The sequence below is a fragment of the Narcine bancroftii genome, chromosome 3 (genome assembly GCF_036971445.1).
Source record: "Narcine bancroftii isolate sNarBan1 chromosome 3, sNarBan1.hap1, whole genome shotgun sequence".
Classification (NCBI taxonomy): Eukaryota; Metazoa; Chordata; class Chondrichthyes; order Torpediniformes; family Narcinidae; genus Narcine; species Narcine bancroftii.
In genome coordinates, this window is record NC_091471.1 from 300,957,545 (window position 1) to 300,985,511 (window position 27,967).

At 41.1% G+C, this 27,967-nt stretch overlaps 1 protein-coding gene and 1 long non-coding RNA gene across 3 annotated transcripts in view; one reads left to right on the forward strand and one right to left on the reverse strand.

Annotated features, from left to right (window-relative positions):
- Positions 1–4,678, reverse strand: part of LOC138758985 (uncharacterized) — a 20,943-nt gene extending 16,265 nt beyond the window's left edge. Inside the window, exons 1-2 of one of the 2 annotated variants that reach the window (XR_011354567.1) lie at positions 4,400–4,674; positions 2,706–2,864 (exon numbers count right to left, since the gene is read on the reverse strand). This is a non-coding gene — a long non-coding RNA (uncharacterized lncRNA). Of the gene's footprint in view, positions 1–2,705; positions 2,865–4,399 lie in introns of both variants that reach the window. The other variant, XR_011354566.1, reaches the window with a different exon arrangement.
- cactin lies at positions 4,632–27,040 on the forward strand. The gene is made up of 10 exons (XM_069928703.1): positions 4,632–5,906; positions 8,089–8,184; positions 9,560–9,705; positions 13,430–13,592; positions 16,119–16,233; positions 19,638–19,830; positions 20,521–20,643; positions 21,508–21,567; positions 22,678–22,934; positions 25,110–27,040. Exons 1-10 carry the CDS (start codon positions 4,680–4,682, stop codon positions 25,598–25,600), a joined length of 2,871 nt encoding a protein of 956 aa, XP_069784804.1. The 5' UTR covers positions 4,632–4,679; the 3' UTR covers positions 25,601–27,040.
- The last annotated feature ends 927 nt before the right edge of the window (positions 27,041–27,967 follow it).

The window sequence follows — 27,967 nt, forward strand, 5'->3', positions numbered from 1 at the left end:
CTATCTAAATATCTCTTAAATGTTACAATTGCCACCACCTCTACACTTCCACTGGCAGCTCACTCTATATACCAACCACTCTCTGTGTGAAGAATGTGCCCCTCAGGTCCCTTTTAAATCTTTCCCCTTTCACCTTGAATCAATGGCCTCTAGTTTTAGAATCCCCTACTCTGGGAAAAATATAATGATTATTTACCTGCTCTATGTCCTCAGGATTTTATAAATCTCTATGAGCTCCCCTCTCAGCCTCCTATGAAGTAGCATCTATGGTTTTATCCACTATCTATCCACATTTTGATCATTTTCAATGTGTGTCATAGAATGCCTGAAAAGTAATTGTTATTGTTAAGATGCATGGTTTAAACACACACATACACACACACAGACACACACACACACACACACAAGTATGGCTGGCCCACCCCTTGCTGATTGTACCTGTGGCACCTCCCCTCCTTGATTCCCCTAATAAAGGTGGCAACGCCATAACCCCTCCCCCAGAACAAGCTCAGTTCTCGGCTCAGCAACATGAGATGTGCCTTCTGTTTATGGTAATAAAAGCTTATCAGTCAGGTAACATCTAGTCTTTGGAGTTATTGATAGTGCGTCACATACCTTGAAGAAGGGCTCAGGAGCGAAATGTTGGTAATATTATCTTTACCTCTCATGAACGCTGCAAGATCTGCCGAGTTTCTCCAGCACTTCTGTGTTTTTTACTACAATCACAGAATCTGCAGACTTTTGTTTCACTCGAGCAAGCTCATTTATTACCCCTCTCCTTTCTTCTCAAAAACCCTGCAACTTATTCTTTATCACACATGCCTTTCAACTTCCTTTTGGTTCACTTTGGCCTCAATCTATAGTAAAGGATAAATTATAATAGCCAATTACATAACAGAAAATCTTTGACATGTGGAAAGAAACTAGGGGAAGCCCAAGCCACACTGGAGACAACATCCAAATACAGACCACCCAAGACAGGATTAAACTCAGGAGCTGTGAGACAGTAGCACAATCCTCTGCAAGATTAAGGGGAATCAACTTTGACTAATCTTTTGGAATATTTTCAGAAAATTATGAGAGTAAATCTGGAGAAGCTAGTGGATGTGTTGCATTTAGATTTTTAAAAGGATTTTGATAAAATCCCACACAAGGTTTTGTCAACAAGTATATTGGTTGTCCTTCAGTTTGAAGAAGACAAGACACGTTGTTGTGCAATTCATTTTGTGATCTATACAACAGAAACCCATGCGTGATGGAGTTTTAAGTGGAACAGCCATTGCAAGAGGTGATCCCTCTCTCAGCAGAAGACACCTTGATCCAGTGGCACAGACAACTGTTACGGCTGGAGACTTGCTGTATTGGATGACCAGGACGTCTAAGTAACTTGTCATGCTCTTAGCGCTCCACAGCGCCTGCTGGGCATGGTTTCTTGACCATTGGACCAATCAATCCACCAGGGCCAGACTTCACAAACTGGGACAGATCCTCTACCTCACCGAGGGTGGAAGACCCATCACCTGGTTTAGCCTGTCTGCTGAGATGGTTTACCGGGGTTTGGCCGCTGTGCCTACTACAGCTACCTGGAGCCACAGGTGAGAGCTGAGTGTCAGGTGGGGACCAAAGGTGGATGAGCTTCCAGAAAATGGCACAACGGTCGCCCTCCCCCACCAGAGGTGCTAACCCTCCCTCGACATCCCATACTCCCCATCAACAAGTATACAACGCAAGGAAATGTGGAGTACACAAATAAGCTGGAAAAACTCAGCAAGTCATGCAGCATCCACAGAAAGTGAAAGATAGTCAATGGTTCAGGCTTGAGCCTTTCTTCAGGAGTTCCAAAAAGGCAGGAAAATGCCACATTAAAAAGGTTAGGAAGGGGGAGAAGGAGGAGAAGGTAAAGAAACATGGGTTAACAGGTGGGAGGGTGAAGAAGCTGAGGTGATGGGGAGGGGAGAGCAAAGAGCTAAGAAATAGCTCTCTGATAGGGAAGGGAATTGGGAGCTGGAGGAAGGAGACAGAGGGACAAGAAAAAGAGAGATGGGGGAGGGTAATGGAAATTGGAAAAGTTGACATTGATGCTGCTTGGTTGGACACTGCCAAACGGAATATAAGGTATTCTTCATAAAATTACAGGTGGCTTCAACTTGGCAGCTCATGAGGTCATAGACAGACATGTCAATGTGGCAATGGGGTGAGGAAATGAAATGGTTGGCCACTGGGAGGTCCATGCTGCTGCAGTGAACCGAGTAAAGATGATTAACAAAGTGATCTCTCAGTCCACGCCCAATCTCCCCGCATCAAGAGCATCGGATGCAGTGGCTGACCCCTAAAGATTCAAGTGTTGATTCACTTGGAAGGACGGTTTAAGGCCCTGAATTGTGGGGAGGGAGGAGGTGGAACTTCAAGGGCACTACTTCTGGCATTCAAGGGGGCAGGAACTTGGGAGACAATTGGTGGGAAGGAATGAGTGGATGAGGGAGTCGCAGAAGGAGTGATACCTATGGAAAGCAGAGAAGGGAAAGGAATATGTATCTGGTGGTGGGATCCCATTGTAAGTGGCGAACATTGTGGATGAATTGGAGAGGTGGGAATAACAAACTGGCATGGATTGAGATCTGGGAGTGAAAGACAAAAGGTAATTGTGGATATACTAATTTTCATGAAATATTTTAGGATATTGCATATTTTATCTGGTTCGATACCTTCTTGGACATGGCGCTAGTAGAAAGTCTGTTTTGGAAAGCATTTCCCATTGCAACTAAATTGGTCCATTTACCCAACCTCTCAAATGCCGACATGAAAGTTTGCAGAACCTGGAATCTGGAGCAAATCAATTGTTGAGGGAAATTCTGCAACTGGATCTGTGAAGGGAAAGGAATATACTGATACAGGGTCTTCATGCAAAATAGTGACAAATCTTTTCCCTACATAGATGCTGCTTAGCCCACTGAATCCTTCTACCAGCTTCCTTTGCAGATGTACATTTTTAAAATATATTTCATTTAATTTTTCCATACATGTAGTAATCAAGATTAATATAGCAATACATGTTCCAAAAAAAATTAGAAATTACATACATGATGGTATTTAAACCCACACCCAACTCTCCTCCCTCAAAATAATCAATATAAGAAATATTATAGTTATATAAGAAAAAGAAAAAAAGAATTTTCAGGATTGCACAGGAATGGTACCTAACAAAAATCATTAACATGATTCAGAGGAGATTCTTGCAGGTCCACAGGCATAGGAAGGACAATTTTACCAAGATAGGCTTATACTTGGGTATACAGGGTCAAACTATATGTAATTTTTTTCCAAGGGAATACAACTTTGAATTTCTGTGTTCCATCTTGCGATATATTTCCTTGCCACCACTAATGCAACTTTAACAACATTTTAATTGATATATTGATCATTTTAATTTAGGTCTTGTTCCTCCAATATTTCCCAAGAAAAATAAATCTGGATTTTGCAGAAGCTTCCAAGCAACATGTGTGACTCCAAATTATATTTATAGGAATGTGCTCCATTGAGGCAGCACAGTCAGCATTTTGGTTTGAGGTGGCTGATTATTTCCTGTCTCTCAACAGCATTTTTGTTCTCAGCCCTTGGCTCGGCTGAGTTTGTTATTGTAGCAAAATAAGAAAGGAAGAAATATTTAAGGTGCTGTAGCTGGGATGCTGCCACATTCTTCATGGCTATCTTGCATCAACCATGTGTCTTTTCAGCCTAATGTCTCTGAGTAAGGTTGTGGCACAGTGCATGGTAGGATGATTAGTGTACCGGTTAGCCCGACGCTGTTGCAGCGCCAGCAACCGGAGTCTGAATCCGGCGCTGTCTGTAAGGAGTTTGTACGTTCCCCTCGTGTCTGCACGGGTTTCCTCCCACTCTCCAAAACGTACCAGGGGTTGCATGTTAATTGGCTGCCATGGGCTCGTGGTCCTGTTACCATTCACTTTATTCTGGTTATCCCTTGAAGAAGGGCTCGGGCCCAAAATGTCAGTTATATATCTTTACCTCCTATGGGTGCTGCAAGATCTGCTGAGCCCCTCCAGCATTTCTGTGTGTTTTTACTACAATCAATGAGTCTGCAGAATTTTGTGTTTCACCCTGTTACTGGGCTGTATGTAGGATGGTCATTCCAAAAGGAGCATGTGGTCAAAAGTTACTCTGTGTGTGTGTGTTTTTACATACACACACATATGTTGTAAAATGTAAAGGATATTGCAAAAACAACAAACTGTATATAGATGGTAATTTCTATGACCATGTCCTCCCTGGCTGCATGGCTAAATTTAAAATTACTGGGCACCTTCCTCTCTTGTAAAAACGTTACACACCTTATCGAAATGAAACAGAATATGTTGGAAATACCCCACTGTTCAGGCAGTACCTGTGAGGAGGCGACCAGTTACTGTAGGTCATTGACCATGTCTGTATTCCACTTTTTCCACGACCATGACAGGGAAGGACCACGCCTGGCACTCCTTTCCAAAGTGCCTGATCCAAATGTGGGCGTTCAAATTCACGATTATTATTTTTCCTTAGCTTTAAACCTTGATTGATGTTGAAGCAGTGCGGAAGCTCTGTCCGTGGCACGATAACATGCAGTTTGATCAGGCACAGAGGGCGAGAGGTGCGACGCGAGCGCAGTAGGACCCTGTCGGTCGGCGATGGGCTCCAAGACGAGCGATGGCGGCAGGCGCTGCCGCTCTCGGGAGAGGGACGGGTGGCGAGACGAGTCCCGGGGCCGGAGGAGGAGCGGCAGCCGCGGCCGAAGCCACTCTTCAGGCCGGCGGCGCGGTGCCAGACGCTCGCCTGCAGGTCGCTCCCCGGCCAGATCCATGTCTCCGGTCCGCTCCCCGAGCAGATCCCCGGCCCGATCCCGCCGCTCCCCGAGCAGATCCCCGGCCCGATCCCGCCGCTCCCCGAGCAGATCCCGCCCCTCCCCGAATAGATCCCCGGCCCGATCCCGCCGCTCCTCGAGTAGATCCCCGGCCCGATCCCGCCGCTCCCCGACCAGATCCCCGGCCCGATCCCGCCGCTCCCCGACCAGATCCCGCCCCTCCCCGAGCAGATCCCCGGCCCGATCCCGCCGCTCCCCGAGCAGATCCCCGGCCCGATCCCGCCGCTCCCCGACCAGATCCCCGGCCCGATCCCGCCGCTCCCCGACCAGATCCCCGGCCCGATCCCGCCGCTCCCCGAGCAGATCCCCGGCCCGATCCCGCCGCTCCCCGACCAGATCCCCGGCCCGATCCCGCCGCTCCCCGAGCAGATCCCCGGCCCGATCCCGCCGCTCCCCGAGCAGATCCCCGGCCCGATCCCGCCGCTCCCCGACCAGATCCCCGGCCCGATCCCGCCGCTCCCCGACCAGATCGCCGGCCCGATCCCGCCCCTCCCCGAGTAGATCCCCGGCCCGATCCCGCTCCTCCCCGACCAGATCCCCGGCCCGATCCCGCCGCTCCCCGACCAGATCCCCGGCCCGATCCCGCCGCTCCCGGAGCAGATCCCCGGTCCGATCCCGCCGCTCCCCGACCAGATCTCGCCGATCCCTTGGCCGACCCCGCCGCTCTCCGTCCAGATCCCCGGCCCGATCCCGCCGCTCCTCCTCCTCGTCGTCCTCCTCTTCCTCCGACCAGTCCGACAGCTCCAGCGGCACCAGCCGCCTGCTGAGCCTCCAGGAGAAGTTGAAGGAGAAGGCGGAGAAGAAGCAGCAGCGGGAGCTGGCCAAGGCCATGGAGACTCCCGAGGAGAAACGGGCCCGCCGCCTGGCCAGGAAGGAGGCCAAAGAAAGGAAGAAGAGGGAAAAGATGGGCTGGAGCGAGGAGTACATGGGCTACACCAATGCTGACAATCCCTTTGGGGACAACAACCTGCTGGGGACATTTATTTGGCAAAAGGTGTTGGTCAAATATTCACTTTTCATTCAATTTGTATGTACTGTTGTAGTTGGTGTGGCTGCATCAAATAAGAATTTTGATGCATCTGTACATTGTACGTGTATAACGATAAACTGTTATCCGCATTGTTGATAAAATTGGCAGTGTAATGGATAGTCAGATGGAATTTGACTTGGTCAAGAGTGAAGTGAGGCATCATGAAAAGTTAAACCAAGTACAAAACTTAATTCTGACCTGTGTTGTAGAATACAGACTTGAGGTACAAGTTGTTATTGTGTCCATTCTTCGTAGTCGAAGATGATTATGGCTTCAAAGTCAAATTGGAGGTTTGGTGGCTGTGGGTCCAGGGGTGACTGGTGAGGCCAATCCGGGCCCTGAAGGCTCTCCCACATGTGGGACACAAGTGGGTGGGTGCTGTCGGGCCTTGCTTGTTGCGCCTTGATGATGTGCCTGACTTCAGCTGCACAGGCTCCTGTGTACAAGTACATAGAAAGTGGTGACATGGGAAGGGGTGGGGGTAAAGAAGGCATTTAACATCAGATGGGGCATTGAGTAGGGGTGTCACACTATAGTTGTCTTTTTTTTTTAATTTATTGAGTTTAACATATAAATCCTACATACAAAGTCATCTCATAACAATCAAATGGTCATATCATATGCATATCACAAATTAAATATAAAAGTAAATTGAAAACCTATCCATAATTGTTTATTTAACAATATTTCTTTAAAACATCAAGTTCTATCAATATGATAATTAACTGTTAATCTCTTTATCATAATATAACCCAATATAGCACTGGATAAAAAATAAATAATACTAAATTAATCCATCCCTTTATCTAAACAAAGGATAAATTCTATCTTAATTAAATGATCCATGACAACCATATTTAAACCCATGTTTAACCAGTTAATGTAAAAAAAAGCTAAATCTAATCTAATTAAGTTTAACATAAAAAATTGTGAAACTATGGATCGAATAGCAACCTCCAGACACTAAACAGAGAATCTGGAGATTCCAAACTTCTTAAATCTTCCAATTATGAGAGTAATCTAAGAATGACCCCCACATCAATTCAAAATGAAACTTTTTATCTTTAATGTTGTATCTAATTTTCTCCAAGCTTAAACAGGACATAACATTGAGGATGTGAATAAACTTGAGAAGGTGAATCAGAATTTATTGTCAAGAACATGTCATTGTGGCAGCATCACAGTGCAAACATTTTATATAAACCAAATTACAAAATAAATAAAAAATAGTTCAAGTAAAAGTCAGGCAGTAACTATGGTTCATTCAGAAATCTGATGGCAGCGGGGAAGAAGCTGTCCTTGTGCTGCTGAGGGCATGTCTTCAGGCTCCTGTACCTTTTTCCTGATGATAGCTGTGTGAAGAAGGCATGGCCTGGGTGTTGGGGGTCCTTAATGGAGTGAAGACTGATGCCCATGATGTCACTGGCCGAGTTAACAACCCTCTGGAGTTTTTTCTTGTCCTGAGCATTGGCATCTCCATACCAGATGGTGATTCAATCAGTCGTAATGGTCTCCATGGTACATCAAAAAGCTTTTGAGAGTCTTTGGTGACACACTGAATCTTCTCAAACACCTCATGAAGTATAGCCGCTGGCAAGCCTTCTTCGTGAAGTGGAGATGCAAAAAGGATTCACAAAAATATTGCCTGGAAGGAGTTTTGGAATTATAAAAAGATTGTATATACTGGAACTGTTTTCCCTGGAATGAAGGAAGCTGAGGGATGACCTTTGAGGGGTACCAGTATTTAAAATCAATCATGAAGAGCATAGATTGGGGAGAGTCTTTTTCTCAGAGGAGTCTAAAGCTAGAGGGTATAAGGTGAAAGATGTAAAGGGAACTTGACAGACAACTTGCTCACAAAGTAGTGGGTGTAAGGAATGAGCCTGCTGTAGAAAGTGGTAGAAATGGGTACAATTACAACCTTTGAATGACATTTGGTCTGATACATAATTGGGAACTTTTTACAGGGATATTGGCCAAGCAAAGGCAAATTGGACCATCTTACATCGACATCTCGATGCAGACTTGATGGGGCGAGTGGTTTACTTATGCTCCTATATCTTGCGATCTGAATTGGCGTGGACAAATTGGGCCAAAGGGCCTGTTTTCTGTAATGTACTAATAGTGTTTGGTCTTTGCATTATAGGCCCTGGAAAAGAAAGGAATTAGTCATCTTACTGAAAAAGATTTGAAGGACAGAAACAAGAGAATTCAAGAGGACAACCGCTTAGAACTGCAAAAGGTATGGGCTAACATCTTTGTTTTCTAGAAACCTTCCATTCTGTTTGCAAAAAGTGAAAATTTGACATTTCAAAGTCCCCTTTCCGCAAGAAGTAGAAATTATTTTTAAAATATCTTTTATGTGATAAAAGAGAAATCATTCAGCGTTAGTTTTCGTAGTACTTTCTGAACAAAATCTGACTCAGTTGTGCCACCTTCACCTGCGACCTATGTGATTTGCATTCATCCACACGTACAACCAAATTTAAAAAAAAATATATATATTAGAAAAAATATAAAATTTGTGCTGTTTATGTTGTATTTGTCAAACTCTAACAGAGATACAGGGCAGGTAGAGCCAAAATGTGCACACTTACATTGTTAGTTGGCGTCCTGGGGTCCGTAGGCTGGGCATGACCATCTTAATTCCTGTGTGTTTGCATGAGTCTTCGGTTGCCACCTGCACGGTGTTTTCACAAATTGGAGTTTGCTTGGCGCATGCGTGAGAGTTAAGGGTGCGAATTCAATATCATCGGGGTGCATTCTGGATAATATTTTTTCCTACTCAATTATAGTATCCACTGAAACCTGATTGATAGCTATAAACTCAATGCCTCATATTTCTGTGCACCCTTAAACAGCTAAAATATTCTACATAAGCCATTGAAATTTAACCACAGAAATTTCAATATTTAAACTTCACATTTGTTTATTATTTTTGGGCTGTTATTTGTCACATTATGCTTTAAAAATCTTTACAAATGAATACAGGCTTTTCCCAATGAACTTTGACCTTCCACTGAGTTTTATGAGGCTGATGAAGTGAGAGAGTAAAGGTAATGACATGGCTGGAGCCTCTAAGCTTCTGGCCCTCCTGTTTGTATTGTTGTTTCCCCACTGATTTCCAGCCGGAGATGAGGCTGACAGTAGTAATCCCCTCAATACATGTAAGGGAAACAAGATGGCTCACTAAGTGGATCTGGACTAAAGCAACAAAGAGTTTGTTATCAAAGACATCAAGGGGCTCTTGTCAATCAGCAGAACCTGCTGTGGAAATGTTAGATTAAATGTGATCCATGTCAAAGGAATAAATGCCGAAAAAAAACGCGCAGTAATAGGCCTTTCTGGCCCACAAGCTCATGCTGCCCAAAGGCACCCAATTGGCTGACAACTCCAGTACATTTTGAACAATATAAGAAGCATATTGTTGCAATTCTTGTTTGGAGATATCCCGTAACAGCAAGGATTGAACCTGGAGTTTCCTGTTTGTTTCAGAAGGCATTGGATTTGCATTTGCAATGCTTCACTGAACTTGTAGTATGTATTTTGAACAATAAATCTCAATTCTAGTAAATCTCTTGTTTACTGGAGTTCTCTCTTGCCCTTTTTGATGGCAGGTGAAACAGCTGCGCCTGGAACGGGAGCGAGAGAAAACCCTGCGGGAACAGGAATTGGAGATGTTGCAAAGGGAGAAGGAAGCAGAGCACTTCAAGACCTGGGCAGAACAAGAAGATTATTTCCATTTACAGCAGGCCAAGTTGAGGTAAACTGGAATAGAGAAGCCAAATTTCAAATTTTCTTGGTTGAAAACATACAGTAAAAGTCCTAAAGTCCAGACTGATCAGAAATTGGGTTTGTTTGAATTTTACGGATTCTCGAGAAGTACTTTTAAAATTCACATTTAAGGAGAATAAAGAAGAGATGAACAGGTAAGTTTTGATAGTTTATTCATTAACAAATGAACTGTTTTAAAAAAAATAAATCAACACTTGACAAAATGTAAATATAAAATGTTTTTCACTTAAAAAAAGCATGTAATGCTTGAAATTATGATTAAAAATGAACACTGTAAAAGAAAAATACAGTATACAAATGAATTGTGATAAGATTACCTATATTAAGCGTGGTCACTTTGTAGCCACTGTGGATCTGCAGTGCTTACACATGCATGCATGTATACAACAGCCTGCTAAATTTTAAAAGTTTGAGAGTCCAGATTGTTGGGTACTTTGGATTTTTGGACTATTACTGTACCTGTATCTCTTTTTAATGTTCATACTGAATACTGTTCTGCATTCCTGCATATCTATAGGGGAGGGGAAAGCCATAATTTTGTTCTGTAACTAGCATGTCTTTTGTGATGTTTTAAATTGTTTTTATTTTGATAAATCTCAGATCATCTGGTTAGCCTCTCCTCCATGTGGAGGTGATCCAACATTTATATTCATAAAGCTCACTTTCTTGATTGTAACGACTTTTAATCTCCTAATATGTCTGGTTTTACTCCTGGTGAACATGTTGAAGTTGGTTTCCAACTGCGTGTTGTTGAATGAAAGGTTTGAATGTCCTCTGCGGGCAGACCCTCTCAAGTCCCATTCATTGAAGTCAGTAACCTAGCCAGACACTGCAGAGAAGATTCACCAGGATGTTGCCTGGGATGGATGTTCAAGTTATGAGGAGAGACTGGAGAGGATGGAGCAGATGAAACTATGAGGGAACCTGATAAAGGTGTGCAAAATTATGAGAGGCTTCGATAGGGTAGATTTTCCATAGCAGAGATGTCCAAAACCAGAGAATGTGTTTATGATAAGGGGGAAGAATGTTATTACCCACAGAGTAGTTGAGACCTTCTGATGTTCCAGCATGCTAGCTTGAGTTTGTGAGCATCTTTTGAGGGGGAGGACGTGGACATGTCTCTCCATTGCAGGCAAAATCTTCGCTAGGATTCTCCCAAATAGAATAATACCTAGTGTCGCTGAGAATGTTCTCCCAGAATCACAGTGCGGCTTTCGCGCAAACAGGAACTACTGACATGGTCTTTGCCCTCAGACAGCTCCAAGAAAAGTGCAGAGAACAAAACAAAGGACTCTACATCGCCTTTGTTGACCTCACCAAAGCCTTCAACACCGTGAGCAGGAAAGGGCTTTGGCAAATACTAGAGCGCCTCGGATGCCCCCCAAACATGGTTATCCAACTGCACGAAAACCAACAAGCGATGAGCTCTCTGAACCCTTCTCCATTAACAATGGCGTGAAGCAAGGCTGCGTTCTCGCACCAACCCTCTTTTCAGTCTTCTTCAGCATGATGCTGAAACAAGCCATGAAAGACCTCAACAATGAAGACGCTGTTTACATCCGGTACCGCACGAATGGCAGTCTCTTCAATCTGAGGCGCCTGCAAGGTCACACCAAGACACAAGAGCAACTTGTCTGTGAACTACTCTTGGCAGACGATGCCGCTTTAGTTGCCCATTCAGAGCCAGCTCTTCAGCGCTTGATGTCCTGTTTTGCGGAAACTGCCAAAATGTTTGGCCTGGAAGTCAGCCTGAAGAAAACTGAGGTCCTCCATCAGCCAGCGCCCCACCATGACTACCAGCCCCCCCACATCTCCATCGGGCACACAAAACTGAAAACGGTCAACAAGTTTACCTATCTCGGCTGCACCATTTCATCGGATGCAAGGATCGACAACGAGATAGACAACAGACTTGCCAAGGCAAATAGCGCCTTTGGAAGACTACACAAAAGAGTCTGGAAAAACAACCAACTGAAAAACCTCACAAAGATAAGCGTATACAGAGCCGATATCACACCCACACTCCTGTTCGGCTCCAAATCATGGGTCCTCTACAGGCATCACCTATGGCTCCTAGAACGCTTCCACCAGTGTTGTCTCCGCTCCATCCTCAACATTCATTGGAGCGACTTCATCCCTAATAACATCGAAGTACTCGAGATGGCAGAGGCAGACAGCAACGAATCCACGCTGCTGAAGATCCAACTGCGCTGGTTGGGTCACGTCTCCAGAATGGAGGACCATCGCCTTCCCAAGATCGTGTTATATGGCAAGCTCTCCACTGGCCACCGTGACACCGTGCACCAAAGAAGAGGTACAAGGACTGCCTAAAGAAATCTCTTGGTGCCTGCCACATTGATCACCGCCAGTGGGCTGATAACGCCTCAAACCGTGCATCTTGGCGCCTCACAGTTCGGCGGGCAGCAGCCTCCTTTGAAGAAGACCGCAGAGCCCACCTCACTGACAAAAGACAAAGGAGGAAAAACCCAACACCCAACCCCAACCAACCAATTTTCCCTTGCAACCACTGCAACCGTGTCTGCCTGTCCCGCATCGGACTTGTCAGCCACAAACGAGCCTGCAGCTGACGTGGACATTACCCTTCCATAAATCTTCGTCCGCAAAGCCAAGCCAAAAGAAAGTTGAGACCTGGAACTTGTGACCTCAAGGGGATACTTTCAAAACATTTAAGCATTATTTTGTGGAGTGCTTGAAATGCCAAGATGTAGAAAGCTACAGGTCATCTGCCAAAAATGGGGTTAGTGTCAATAGGTGCTGGATGTGCTAGTCTGAAGTGGCTTTGTGCTTTATGACTCATGATGTTGCTCATGGCTTGTTTGAGGATGTGCTAGGTATTAAAATGGGTTGCTTTCAATACCGTTCCTAGGTTTTAAAAATATCAAATGCAATTTTCCTGAATAATTTAATACAGTGACTAAATGGTGAAAAATTGTAAAGATTTTATGGTAGGTGACTGTCTAGCTAATTTGTTTTGTTCTAAAAGCAAACTGCTAGAGGAACTCAGCAGACCTGCTTTTTACTCGTACCTAAAAGAAGGGCTCAGGCCCAAATCGTCAGTTATATTTCTTTACCACCTATGGATGCTGCATGAGTTGCTGAGATTCTCCTCCATTTCTGTGTTTCCCCTCCTCTTTTTATTAATTCTGTTGTTGAAGTGATAAATATGCTGTTTAACTTTCAACCAAATCAAGCACGTCAGAAGTAGGTGACCATTGCTGAGCAAATTTCCTTCAGAAGTACTGTGACAATTAGCTGTGAGGAAATGGAATGGGGTGAATGAACCAAGGCTACATTATTAATTTGATTAATAATCCGATTTCTGTTGGAAAGCACATTCCCATAGAGAAGATACTGTTTGAACTTAGATTTTTAAAAAATTTTGTCTATTGCAGGGGTAGTTGTAGCAATGTTCATCTAGAATTGAACTTGTGCGTGTGTTCTATGTATGGTGCAAATATTACTTGTTTCATTTATAAGGTGCTTGTGTGGATCCTTTTAGGATCAGGAAGATAGAAGTTTGCTGCTATATGTATTGGATGCATTGAGTCTGTTATCTTAATTTGCTACAGATTTTCCTGTGAAACTTTGAAAGAAAAAGTGTTTGAGAAAGAGCATTCATTATGTTGACATTCAATGAGAAAGTGGATTTCAATTCATTCTTTTTGCCTTAGATCAAAGATCCGTATTCTGGGAGGCCGAGCCAAACCAATAGACCTTCTTGCTAAATACATCAGTGCAGAGGACGACGATCTAGCTGTAGAAATGCATGAACCGTACACATTTCTGAATGGACTAACTGCTTCAGACTTGGAAGACCTTCTTGAAGATATCAGAGTAGGTCGCTTGGTTAATGTGCTGCATTGTATTTGCTCAGGGATGTTTTAAGATTTTTTTCATGGGAGGTTCAAGCTTGCCAACGTTGTATCGAATTACTGAAAGATCACCACCATTTTCTTTGATAGCTTTTGGGTATGAAATAAATATTGACCTTGCCATTAGCATTCTTATTCTGAGTATTAAATTTAAAATTAGGATGAAACTAAAGTATTTTTAGTTTTCTACTTTAGCTCAGCCAGACATCTGCATGAGCTGCAAGAGCAAGAAAGTAATTTACAAAACTAATTCTTAGTTTGGCAATCATCATATACCAATTAGTTCTGTTAAATATCATTGCTTTTTGACAGATGCTGTTACTTTCATTTTTATAAGCTTTAGAAAATTTGAAATTCTGACTTGGTGCCAAGTAGAAAATCTTAATGAAAGAAGCAAAAGGTTTTTGAATTAACGTGAATTAAAATTATTCAAATTAAGTAAGGAATTATCTCAGTAATTCCATTCTTCCAACTGTATAGAAAATGGCAGGTAATATTAGTTATGTTGTTTCTATCCAATTCCTTATGAATTCTTACTCTGACAAGAACACAATCAAAATATTTAAATTGCTTTTGATGTTGGCCAGCGTGCACTATCTAGATTGGGTTTAAATTCAAAAATGTATCAGGGGTTGTAGGTCAATTGGGTGTAATTGGGCAGAACAGGTTCGTGGGACAAAAGGGCCTGTTAAATTTTAAAATTTAAATGTTTTCTCCGATTAATTGATCCTTAGACATGTTAAAAGAAAATAAGGGCAGTGCAATTCTGAGTTCGAGCCACCAGAGCCCACTGTTGCACAAACTAGATTTCTGCTGAACCCATATTTGGAGCACTTTATACACTGGACAAAAGATGGGAGGAAATTTGTAGGATGTTGAATCTCAGAGATTAATTTAGAAGTGCCTGGAAGAAATGAAGTGAGGTAGTAAAGTATAGTGAAATTGCATGTTATGATTTGTGTGAACTGATATTATACATGAGATATATTCAGAACTACAGACAAGATGTAAGTGAATCCTGGTGCCTTCCTAGTGCACATAAGATTTGATATCTTCAAGACTGTTATCAAGTTGAGGTGTACTCCCATTGGCTCTTGACTATCTCCTGAGTCATCTAGCCATTCAAATCAGGAAGGTCCATCCTGGCTCCAAGTTGAGTTAATGAGAGAAAGGTCTTGGTTTGACAGTTGTTAAAGGCAGATCCCAGTTTAGTTGAGATGGGTATTGTTTAGTTCCCTTCAGACTTCGCAGACTGGGAAACTGTAGCTATCAATTCAACAGCATTGATAACAAACTAATACTTGAGCAATTATCAGCAAGTAGGTGATGGAAATAAATAATATATTTGAGGATATGCTAGTGTAAAAAGTTTTAATGGCTTTGCTTTGTGGTTTTGTTACCATAGAAACACTTATTTGCAAGACACTGGTGAGATCTCACGGAGTATTGTGAGCAGTTTTGGCCTCTTCATTTAAGAAAGGATGTGTTGACATTGGAGAGGGTTCAGAGTAAGTTCACTTTTCAACTAAACTGGGATCTGCCTTTAACAACTGTCAAACCAAGACCTTTCTCTCATTAACTCAACTTGGAGCCAGGATGGACCTTCCTGATTTGAATGGCTAGATGACTCAGGAGATAGTCAAGAGCCAACGAGAGTACACCTCAACTTGATAACAGTCTTGAAGATATCAAATCTTATGTGCACTAGGAAGGCACCAGGATTCACTTACATCTTGTCTGTAGTTCTGATAATATCTCATGTATAATATCAGTTCACACAAATCATAACATACAATTTCACTATACTTTTACTACCTCACTTCATTTCTTCCAGGCACTTCTAAATTAATCTCTGAGATTCAGCATCCTACAAATTTCCTGGAATAAAAGGGTTATCACATCATGAGCTTTTGACAGCTCTTGGCCTGTACTCTTTGGAATTTAGGAGAATGAGAGGGGATCTCATTGAGACATTTCGAATGATGAAAGACGTGGACAAAGTGGATGCAGAAAGTTTGTTTCCCATGGGAGAACTTCGGACAGGAGGGCACAATTTCAGGATTGTGAACAGAGATGCGGAAGAGTTTCTTCAGCCAAAGGATGGTTAATCTGTGGAATTTGTTGCCAAAAATGGCTGTGGAGACCAGGTCATTTGGTGTATTTAAGGCAGCAAGTGGTAGGTTCTTGATTAGCCAGGGCATCAAAGGTTATGGGGAGACGGTCAGCAGTGGGGCTGAATGGGAAAATGGATCATCTCATGATTAAATGGCGGGGCAGACTCAATGGGCTGAATAGCCTGTTTCTGCTCCTATGTCTTGTGGTCTAATTGATTTGTGTAAGAATGCATTGAATAAGTTGTAGCTACAAATCTCAACTAAAGAAGACCTGAATTAATTAGGATATTAATCATCTCGAAATATAGAAAATAACATTTATCTATGAGCTGAGTAGGAATCATTTGAAAGACTGATTGACCTTTTTGCTTCAGGTTTACATGGAATTGGAGCAGGGCAAGAATGCCGACTTTTGGAGAGACATGACAACTATTACTGAGGATGAAATAAGTAATCTGAAAAAATTGGAAGCTTCAGGAAAAGGGCCAGGTAATGTATAAGTATCAACTATGCGAGATGAGATGAAACAAGAAAATCTGGATATGCTGTGGTAGTACTAAATAGACAAAGCTGCTGGAGAAACTCAGCAGATCCCACAAGGTCCATAGGAGGCAAAGATATGGCTTTTCAAAGGACTTAGTCCCAAAACGTTGGTTATAAACATTGGGCGGCATGGTTTGCTTAGCAGTTAGTGCAAAACTATTACAGCGCCAGCAACCTGGGTTTGAATCCCAGCGTTGTCTATAAGGAGTTTGTACATCTCCATGTGACCAGCGCAGATTTTTCCCTTGTGCTCCAATTTTTTCCCACCCTCCAAAATGTACGGGGTTGTCAGTTAATTTGAATGAAATAGGGCCCATTATCAGGGAGGGAGGGGTTTCCCCTTAAAGGCCTAGTGAGGACAGCTTCTCCACCAGCCTCAGGGAAATTATTGTATTAAACGCCGAGCTGAAGTCAGTGAACAGCATATGAGGCGTTGTTCTCCAGGTGGGCCAGGACAGAGTGAAGCGACATGGCTGTAGCATCGTCTATGGAATGGTTTCTTCTATAGGCAAATTGAAGAGGGTCCAGCATATCTGAGAGGTGTGCTTTGATACATTCCATCTCCTGACACTCGAAGCATTTCATAATGGTGGAGGTCAGTGCCACAGGGCGGAAATCATTGAGGCCTGTTATTGTTGCTCTCTTGGGTACCAGGATGATGGTGGCTGTCTTATTTAGAATTTTTTCTTTGCTTTTCTTCCTCCTTCTCATTATTCCTTTAAATATCATAGCTTAATTGTTAATTCCTGTCTCATTTTTTTCCTTCTTTTAATGTTTTTCTTTTACTTACCTGTTTGTCTCTGTCTTGCAAGACCTAACTAGGGATAATTGGCTTGAACTGACAATAAATCATCTTCAGTTGGTTGGCATCCAGTATAAAAATCTGACACTCTGCCACTTGAAACCTAGACTGTAACATGTTTACTGCGCAAATTAAGAGTTGTCCACTGAAAAGTTCTATCATGTACTGGCCTTCCCCTGTTATGCTGTACCAAATAATTGATATTAAACATACTAAAACCAAGAGTGAAACAATTTATTTTCCTTCTGCCAGATCCAATTTTTAAATGCATATCAATTGTCATATCTGCCAGTTAACCGAAGGCTTGATTACTTGTCCGTTTGTAAAATCCATTTCTTATGAAGCAACTCTCAATAAGTTCATTTGTATTCCTTGCGCTGTCCATTGTTGCTTTCTTTCCCCCATGAATTGATTATTTTTCTCTCCATCCCCCACCTCCCCTTTGCAAATTCAGATCAAGCTCATTTTAATATTTGGAAACATGCTAATTTCCCCTGCCCAAATTATATATTCATGTTGTGGATATTAATATTCTATCTCAATTTACCCACTTGTCTTAACCTATATCTCCTCGATGTAGTTCCTGTTATATTTATTCTCCATTTTCTGCTGAAACAGTGAAATGTTCTCCCATCCAAAATGAATCTTTGGGACAGAAGGAGAAGCATGAGGTTCTTGGGCCATCCAGCTCTTAGCTGCCTTGTAGAATTAAGATATACTGTAAAACCCCTGTTATCTGCATTTCAAGCACCCTGCACAAATTTGTGGAAGATAGATTTTAAAAAACACAGGAGTTTAAAATTGGCGTGCCTCATCCTTAGTTTGCCAATCTCACAGCACACAATCTCAAACAACCAGAAAATGTACTTATCCAGCATTTACCAATCCCCATAGGGGATTTACTGTATTTAAATGAAAACTGATGTGAGGTTGCTGTGTCCCAGGCAGAGATTGTGTGTATTATGAGGAACCACCTGGAGCATGGTGGCAATAACTTACGGTTAAATATGTAGGTCTTATGTTTCATGTGTAGACTTCCCAGGCTGAGATCACATTTGCAGAGATTTTGCTGTCTGATAGAATACAAAGAGCAGAGGCAAAGTTAGGGTGACAAAGTCAGCTGCAGATTTGTCCTAATCAATCATGCTAAAGGCTAAGTGAAACATGAGCATCTGCAGATGCTGTGATTGTGTTGTTAAAATGCAATAATACTGGAGGAACTCAGCAGATCTTGCAGTGTCCAAAGAAGATGCAATGTTTTGGGTCTGAGCCCTTCTTCAAGGTATGAAGAACGGCTCAGGCCTGAAACATTAATTATATGTCTTTACCTCCTAAGTGTGCTGTAAGCCTTGCTGAGTTCCTCCAGTATGGTTGTGTTTTTCGTGCAAAGGGGCGTGTCTGCTTTTCTCTGGGTATTTTGTCCACATCAGTTGTACTGTTTCAGCCGAAATTGCAAAATTGCAACAGCTCCGAAGAGGAAGCACGTATCAAATATTCAGCAAGAATGTGCGGATAATAAATAAATCCTGAGAATCAGAAAGAACCAATCAAACAGAAGAGAGTGACATTAGTTTCCCAATAATGTTTGTAAAAGGTTCTGATGTTAGACAACTAAAACTCAGTTGTATTGTGTTTATAAATTGTTGTGATGCATGTTTTTGATAATAAAACGACAACTGCAATCCTGTGTCTTGTGCCAAGAAAGAATTATTCAAAACACAATCAAAAGCTGTTTAATGGATACACAGACAAGATCCTTGAGCACACGTTGATGTTTGCTTCAGCCTCTAGAGATCAATTGTTCCTCCTCTTTTTTAAAAAAAATATTCTCCAGAGCTTAATGTTAAGTGAGAAATTAACTTCCTCAAATCAGTTCCTCCCAAGTTTAGTTCTGATCCTGTGGAACAGGAATAACTTTGATTTGGAACTGAAAACAAATTTAGTACCTTTAACAAAAATAAGTTTGAAATTAAATAAGTGAGAAATTAACTTCCTCAAATCAGTTCCTCCCAAGTTTAGTTCTGATCCTGTGGAACAGGAATAACTTTGATTTGGAACTGAAAACAAATTTAGTACCTTTAACAAAAATAAGTTTGAAATTAAATAAGTGAGAAATTAACTTCCTCAAATCAGTTCCTCCCAAGTTTAGTTCTGATCCTGTGGAACAGGAATAACTTTGATTTGGAACTGAAAACAAATTTAGTACCTTTAACAAAAATAAGTTTGAAATTAAATAAGTGAGAAATTAACTTCCTCAAATCAGTTCCTCCCAAGTTTAGTTCTGATCCTGTGGAACAGGAATAACTTTGATTTGGAACTGAAAACAAATTTAGTACCTTTAACAAAAATAAGTTTGGACGTATCCTGCAAGGACTTGTGTATAAATTGATCCTAATAATTCCGCATTGAGTAAGCCTTTGCCAAATAATGATAAAGGTGGCATCTGGATGCAGCCTTTCCACTGGTATTGGTCATGTGCAGTTTTGTTAAAAGTGTAATATTGTTTGAAACTCATAGCTGTCTTTTTCTTTAAAAAAAAACTTTTCAGGAGAAAGGCGAGAAGGAATCAATACTTCAGTGAGTGCCGATGTCCAGTCGGTATTTAAAGGGAAAACATACAACCAGCTTCAAGCACTGTATCAAAACATCGAGGCAAAAATCAAAACTGGTGGTTCAAATCTGGACATTGGCTATTGGGAATCCTTACTGCAGCAACTCAAGGCATACATGGCTAGAGCCAGGTAAAACTAAGCACGCAAAGTAATACTTGAAAATACATGAATGAAAGGTTCTCCTTGGTTCATTCTGATTTGCTTTTCCTGTGGTTGTAATAAAGGTGCACTAGGGAAAAGATCTGTGTACCTTGAGCACTGCTGTCACCGAGTGTGCCATGCCAAAATATTATCATGGAATCATGCACCTATAGAAATAAAAAAATGTAGGCAATAAAACTTCTTTTTCTATGGATTCGAATATGAGTGTGACTTATAAATTGTTGTGATGCATGTTTTTGATAATAAACCACAACTAACAATCCTGTGTCTTGTGCCAAGAAAGAATTATTCAAAGCACAATCAAAAATTGTTTAATGGATACACAGACAAGATCCTTGAGCTCATGTTGATGTTTGCTTCAGCCTCTAGAGATCAATTGTTCCACCTCTTTTTTAAAGTTTTATTCTCCAGAGCTTAATGTTAAGTGAGAAATTAACTTCCTCAAATCAGTCCTCAATAATTTAGTTCTCCACTAGTCTTGGAAAGGAGTTGGATCGAGTTGTTTGGCCCAATCAGCATATGTTGTCTTAGATTCCATTGTCAGCAAGAACTCACAGAATTGTGAATCTACCCAGTAAGAAGTTATACACCTTTATGTCCTCTCCACATTTGTTACTTTTTGGATGAATTGACAAATGACTGCGTTCATTCCCTCAGGCTCCGTGAAAGGCACCAGGATGTGCTGCGACAGAAACTTTACAAACTGAAGCAGGAACAGGGAGTTGAAAGTGAGCCCTTGTTTCCCATTATAAAGAGCGAACCACAATCTCCCAAGGACAGGTAAGTGCTTTTGTCATCTTAGAATCTGACCTATTAGTTGTTACTGCAGAAGGCATGAACCTCTGCTGCCATTTTGAATAATGCAGTAACCTAATTTAATATCCTAAATTAGAAGCTACATCATAGACAGTTCACATTTTTGAGTAATATCTGATACACATAGATTCTAATTTCTTGATATTCACTGCTTGCTACTGTTCATGTAAGTCAGTGGTATTCACTCTTTTTCTTTCCACTCCCATGCCACCATAAGTAATCCCTTACTAACCTCAGAACACCTAAGGCAGGGGTTCCCAACCTTTTTGTTCCTCTGTACCCCATGGGCATTTTTATAGGTTCCCATGTACCCCTAAAAATTAAGGATTAAAAAAAAAACACAACATTGTGCAATCTGACTGCAGATTACAACACAGTAGTGGTTATTCTCTCAGACCCAATGTACCCCCTGAAAAGTGCAAATGTACCACTGGGGGGTACATGCACCCCAGGTTGGGAACCCCTGACCTAAGGCATAAGATTCCACAGGTGCTTTGTAGTTTGTAAGGGATTATTTAAGGTGGCTTGGGAGTGGAAAGAAAAAAGGTTGAGAAACACTGGTGTAAGTGATGAGGCTTAATTTTGGTGTCTGCCTCATGCTGCTTGACCTTAATGGATAAAAAAAAAACAGAGTAGGGATGGGAGAGAATTTCACATTGGTTTTTTTAATTTAGTTCCATTCTGTCTGTTGTTGTCTAAATCATTCTAGTCAAAGAACACTATTGGCTATTTATAAATGAATGATGTTAAACAGTATATTTAGAAATAATGCTTGTTTTTGAAAAAAGTCTGATTGAAATTATTTTATTTGCTCATATAATATTTCAGTAAAGATCACGGCAACCTTTCATCATCTGACAATTCTAGCACCGAGAACTCTCCTGTCAGGTAAAGATATTTTTGCAAACCTGGAGGAACACTCCAGTTGGGGATGAACATTTAAAAAGTTATATTAAGAATATGAAATTACATTTTGCTGTCACCTTATGAGACTGACCATGATTATTTTGCTATTGGAATGTCATTGTTGTCTGTTATTATGTATTAAATATAGAAACTGCTACTGAAACATTTTAAAAAATGGAATGTGTTTTACATTAGCTCATATATTTCTGTTAATTTGAACGGAGTTGTTTTAAAATTGAGTAGGACCTGGCAAAACAGGAGTATGTAGGAGTAAAACACTAATGTCTGCAGACACCATGATTGAAGTAAAAACACAATTCTGGAGAAATTCAGCAGACAAAACTGTACTTTATGTACCAAAGATAAAGATACATAACCAACATTTCAGGCTTGAGCCCTTCATCAAATGAGCAAAATGTAGACAGACGCCTGAACAAAACGGGGAGGGGTAGCTGAAGTGTCAATGTGGGCTTAATTTTAACATTTAAGAAAAATTTGGACAGGTACATGGATGGGGACTATGGACAGTGAGGCTAGGCAGAAAAATAGTTCCGCACAAACTAGAAGAGCCAAAGGGCCTGTTTCCGTGCTCCAACGTTCTCTGGTTCTATAGTGGTAAAATCAGGTGCAATTAACTGGCAAATATGATTGGAGGGATTGCTCTGTGATCTGGCATAGACTTGATGAGCCAAATGGATTTTCAAAGGTCAGAGGAAGTAAAGAACAAAAGGTTACCATCTACCCTGGACTTTGGGTTGTTGTACAATCCTTGGCTATTCTAGATAATGTCAAGAGCTTGTTTTATGCACCTATTAATAGGAGTTGCTATTTGAGTTAGTCCTGCAGAACATATCTTGCTGGTCAATTATATGAGATTGTCCATGTCCTACTATTGCTTTTTTTCTATCTCCCCTTTTGCATTCATTTACTTTGCTTTTGTTCTTCACTCACTCTCTATGCTATTAAATTTTAAAATTAGACGTAGATTTCAGCCTATTTTTAAAATTTAAATACAATGTTCTTGCTAGTTATTCAAGCCATTAATAGTTCGGTTTTGAAAAAGTTGACCTGATTTTATTTGTATCATACAAGGTCAAATGGTGAAGACAATGAAGTAACAGGCACCTCAGAAGCAAATGCAGAAGAGGAGAATGCAGAGGGTGAAGGTGAAGGAGAAGCAGTGCTCACCGAGGAAGATCTAATCCAGCAGAGCTTGGATGATTATGATGCAGGCAAATACAGCCCAAAGTTACTCAGTACACATGAGTTGCCTATGGACTCTCACATTGTAGATGCAGATGAGGACATGCAAAAATTAATGATGGCAAGGCAGCAGTTGCAAGTGACAGGTAAGAGAAAGATCGCTAACAAATTGACCTTTCATCTATAACCATGGCTTCTTTAATTATTTTCACTAACCATGAGCAGTGAAACTTGCAGTTAAATGTTCATTTTATCGACTAGATTTCAGTCAGTAGAAATTCCAACATGCCTCTCATTTTTCTCATCCATTGTTGTGGAGGAACTGACTTTGATTTGGTCCATTCCATTTTCTCTATCTGTGGTTCATGCAGGATCTCTGCCAGTCACCACATTTTCAGAATTGTACCAGATCCCTCTGTAACAATGTCTTCCTGGCCCATTTGATTGACATTTGTTGAAATTCTCTATTGCAATCATTTGTTATCTACTACATCAAGCAGATTCTTCTCTTTTATACCAAACATATCTCCTGCATTGTAGATGAAAATGAAACAGAATTACCTGATGTGACTATAAGACCAGAAATTGGTTATTCAGCCCATCGAGTCTGCCTCACCATTTAATCATGAACTGATCCACTTTCCCACAGCCCCACAACCAGGCCTTTACCCCATAGCTTTTAATGCCCTAGCTAATCAGGAACCTATCAATCTCTGCCTTAAATACACCCAATGGCCTGGACTCCACAACCGCCTGTGGGAACAAATTCCACAGATTCACCACCTTTTGGCTGAAAAAATTCCTCTGCATCTCTTCTAAGTGGATGCTCTTCAATCCTTGAGTCATATGGCATCACACGGTTAGCATATTGTTACTGCGCCAGTGACTGGCCTTCTCCCCATAACCTTTGATGCCCTGGCTAATCAATCTGCCTTGTGTGCAGGAAACAAATCAGTTGGCCCAAACAATCTAAGCTCAACTTTATCCCCCAGCCTTTTCTCATCCAAAATTATCATGTTTATTCTCTTTATCCACCTGAAGCTTATTTCACCTCCAGTTAAATATGTTATTCACCTCAACTTTCTATGGTAGAAAGTTCCACATTCTCATTACAGTGCTAGTGAAGAAATTAGATGTTTCTTTCTTCTTTCTTTGGCTTGGCTTCGCGGATGAAGATTTATGGAGGGGTATGTCCACGTCTGCTGCAGGCTCTTTGGTGACTGACAAGTCCGATGCGGGACAGGCAGGCACGGTTGCAGAGGTTGCAAGGGAAAATTGGTTGGTTGGGGTTGGGTGTTGGGTTTTTCCTCCTTTGTCTTTTGTCAGTGAGGTGGGCTCTGCGGTCTTCTTCAAAGGAGGTTGCTGCCTGCCGATCTGTGAGGCGCCAAGATGCACGGTTGGAGGCGATATCAGCCCACTGGCGGTGGTCAATGTGGCAGGCACCACATTGTTTAATTTCTTGTTGAATATCGCTTGAAGGCCAAGTATCCAATTGGACTCTCACACAAAATGTATTACTTTGGATGTCTGTGTTAAACTTATTATGATCTGAGGAACACGGATCAATCCTCATCGAAAGGTCAGGTGTGGAGAGGGTCAAAACTTTCAAAAATCTGGTTGTCAACATCTCCAAGGATCTGTCCTGGAGCCTTCGTGTCAATGCAATCTCGAAGAAGGCTCACCAGCAGCTATACTTTTGTAAGGATTTTGAGAAGACTCTCGGAACCTTCTATAGGTGTACCGTAGAGAGCATTCTGGCTGGTATGGAAGTCCCTATGCTCAGGACAAGAAAAAAAATCTCCAGAGGGTTGTTAACTTGGCCTGCAACATCACAGGTTCTAGTCTTCATTCCATCAAGGATATCTACAAGAGGCGGTTTCTTGAGAAACCCTCCACCCAGGCGATGCCCTCTTCACTCTGCTACTTTCGGGAAAAAGCCTGAAGACATGCACTCAGTGGCACAAGGACAGCTTCTTCCCCCTCTGCCATCCGGTTCCTGAATGAACAATGAACCGTAGACACTGTCTTTTCCTTGCACAATTTATTTTTATTTGATGAGGTGATTTATATAAATGTTTGCACTGTTATTCTGCCACAAAGCAATGAATTTTGTGACAAGTTCGTGACAATAAATTCTGACTCGATTCCATCTGATTTGTATCAGATAACGATCAAGGCTGGATATATCATTCTTTTAATCATATTCCAATGTAGCACATGTCAATAATTTATAATTAAATGATAGACTTAGAATGTCTACTTAGTTCAGATCGTAAATATGTTCTCATAAGTATTACATATTTTCTGTTCTATTTGCATAGGCGATGCCAGCGAGAGTGCCGAAGATGCATTTGTGCGCAAAGCCAAAGAGGGGATGGGAACTGATGAAGCTCAGTTCAGTGTGGAGATGCCATTGACAGGCAAAGTGTACCTGTGGGCTGACAAATACCGACCCAGGAAACCACGGTTCTTTAATCGCGTCCACACAGGCTTTGAGTGGAACAAGTACAACCAAACCCATTACGATTTTGACAACCCTCCTCCTAAAATTGTCCAGGGTTACAAATTCAACATTTTCTATCCAGACCTTATTGACAAGAGGGCAACTCCTCAATATTTCCTTGAGCCATGCATGGACAACAAAGATTTTGCCATCCTCCGTTTCCATGCTGGTCCTCCTTATGAAGATATTGCGTTTAAAATTGTCAACCGGGAATGGGAATACTCTCACCGGCACGGCTTCAGATGTCAGTTTGCCAATGGAATATTCCAACTATGGTTCCATTTTAAAAGATACCGCTACAGAAGGTAGAAGCGTCAGAGGTAAAGCTACATGACTGGTCTTTTTTTTTCAGGTTTTTTTTGTATGGTTCGTGAGAGTTCAGAAAGAATGTGGTCGTGGAGAACTTTTGGGGATTTTTTTCCAATAATATGAGATCATTTGAATTTTCCCCACTATCACTATTTCCCTAGTATAGTTGGTGTGAGCACTGCCACACTGTTTGGTGGAAAGCTAACAATTCCGCTCAGATGGAAGAACCAAACTCTTAAAATATCACGTACTTTGTGTTCTATTATTAGTCTTACTTCTTTGTAATACTATCATAATTTACTGTATTCATTCTGTCAGGATATCACTGCAACAAACCCACAATTCTTTGTACTCTGTGGATCAAAGTATTGGGAGTCTGGTGTGCACATTGCCAAACAATCCCTGTTTGACTTTTATTAAGACATTTATATTTGTTGTGGGATTAGCTGTTTCACCAGCACCCATAAAGATCTGGTTTCACACAACAAACAGAAATAATTAAACCATTTTTGGATGGTCTGAGAACATTGTTTTTACCATATGGGATTGTTATCATCCATCTAAATAGACAGACAAGATATTGATATAAAATATAAAGTTTATCTTAATAAAGGTGGAATGTCCGATGATAGGTTACTCCCAGAGTTAGTCGAGATGATGAGCTGAAGCCCTGGAGTAGGATTTGATTCCTCCATGATGGCACTATATCCTCAAATTTCTGGCTGACTTATCGGTACAGAAATGCCCCATAATCAGGGATTTGGAGCTCTCTGTTGTTTCCCCATACAAGAAGTGTCATTAACAATGCTGAGGTGACTCAATAGGGCAAAAGTAATTTGTGGAAATTATCTGTAAAGTTACCGCAAATGTAATTGGCTTGATTTTGATTTGATCCCAGTATAATTTCAATTTTTAAATCAATGAATAAAAATAACAAAGAAATTAAGAAGCTTTTTTTTATATGAAGCTGTCATTCTTAACATTTTCATTAATCGATTATTAGACGCAGCAGATCATATTCATGTTCGTGTATTTTTAAGCATTGCACCAACTGTATGAGGCAAGTTGCAAATTACATATGTTTTTCATAAACTGAAAGCTATTTAAATCTGTTAGATTTCTTGGAAAAATACTGTGATATTTCAGCTGTTACTGATAACAGGTTGGTGTACATGGAATTTTACCCTACTAAGCCATCCACACCAGATAATCTGGAACATAAATCAAGGTTAAAAAAACCAAGAGGGGTTTTCTGTTCTTGTGAAGAAAAGTTGTGCAGCGCAATAGTTCAGCATTTTCTTTTCCCTTGTGTCAACCATTCTGCAATTGATTATAATTCTGTCAGACTTCCAATGAATTGTGAACCTTGAAGAAAATAATTTTAAAATGACCTTTTTAGCACTTTTAACAGTTTTTTTGTGAATAAATACGTTAATTGTATGATGTTTTAGATGCGCATTTTTGTGGTTAGACCTCTTGGGGCCACTTTATCTGCTGAGGTGAGCTCAGACTTTGGAGTTAATTTATTAGCCATGCTTCCCAGTGCCGTGTTATGGGGGTTTCTGGGAAGAGTCCTTGTTATAAATACAGCGACAATTAATTCAGCCATACAATCCTCACATCCTATCATCTTGAGAAATAGTTATAGATAAATCTTTTTCCCATTTTAATTTAGATTTATAAATTTCAGGCTTAGGCATCACATTCTGTAATAAAACATACATCTCAGATATAAATCCTCTCTTACCCCCTTCAGTAAGTAAACTTGCCAATTTAGACCACCTAGGCAACCGTAGCGTACACCCAAAATTATCCAACAATAAGGCTCTAACGTGATAATAAGTAAACATTTAAAGAAATTGCATATGCTCCTTCATTCTTTGAAACAAAATGAAATACCCACCTTCATAACAATCCTCTACCAACTTAATTCCTTTCTCTTCCCACATTTTCAAAAGCTGATTATTTAATGAAAAAGAGAAAAACTTATTTTGAAACAAGGAGTTTATAGCTGAGATTTTCCCTTCTGTACCTATAATTCCCTTCTTCTTAGTCCATAACTCCATTAAATTATAACTCTGTAAAGCTGAGAATTCCATTTATAAATAAAGTGATCCATCCTCTTCTCGTCAATCTTGAGATAATTCAATCTTGGCACAAACCAAAGGTTCATCCACTTCAAACATTCTATTAATAAATTTCAACTGCACCGATTCATAAGCAATTAATTCAGCAAAACAAAATCTGCTGCAGAAGAAAACATGGAAAAAAAATATTGTAATTATGGTTTTAATGCAAGGTCAAATTCCTTCCTTCTGTGACTGCATTTCAACCAAGTTCATCCAGAGCAATCGAGGGAGAAGAGGA

Coding starts and splice junctions, on each gene's coding strand:
- cactin (XM_069928703.1), top strand. CDS start 4,680: ATGGGCTCCAAGACGAGCGATGGCGGCAGGCGCTGCCGCTCTCGGGAG. Junction 19,831..20,520: donor GCATACATGGCTAGAGCCAG/GTAAAACTAAGC, acceptor TCATTCCCTCAG/GCTCCGTGAAAGGCACCAGG. Junction 21,568..22,677: donor ACCGAGAACTCTCCTGTCAG/GTAAAGATATTT, acceptor GTATCATACAAG/GTCAAATGGTGAAGACAATG.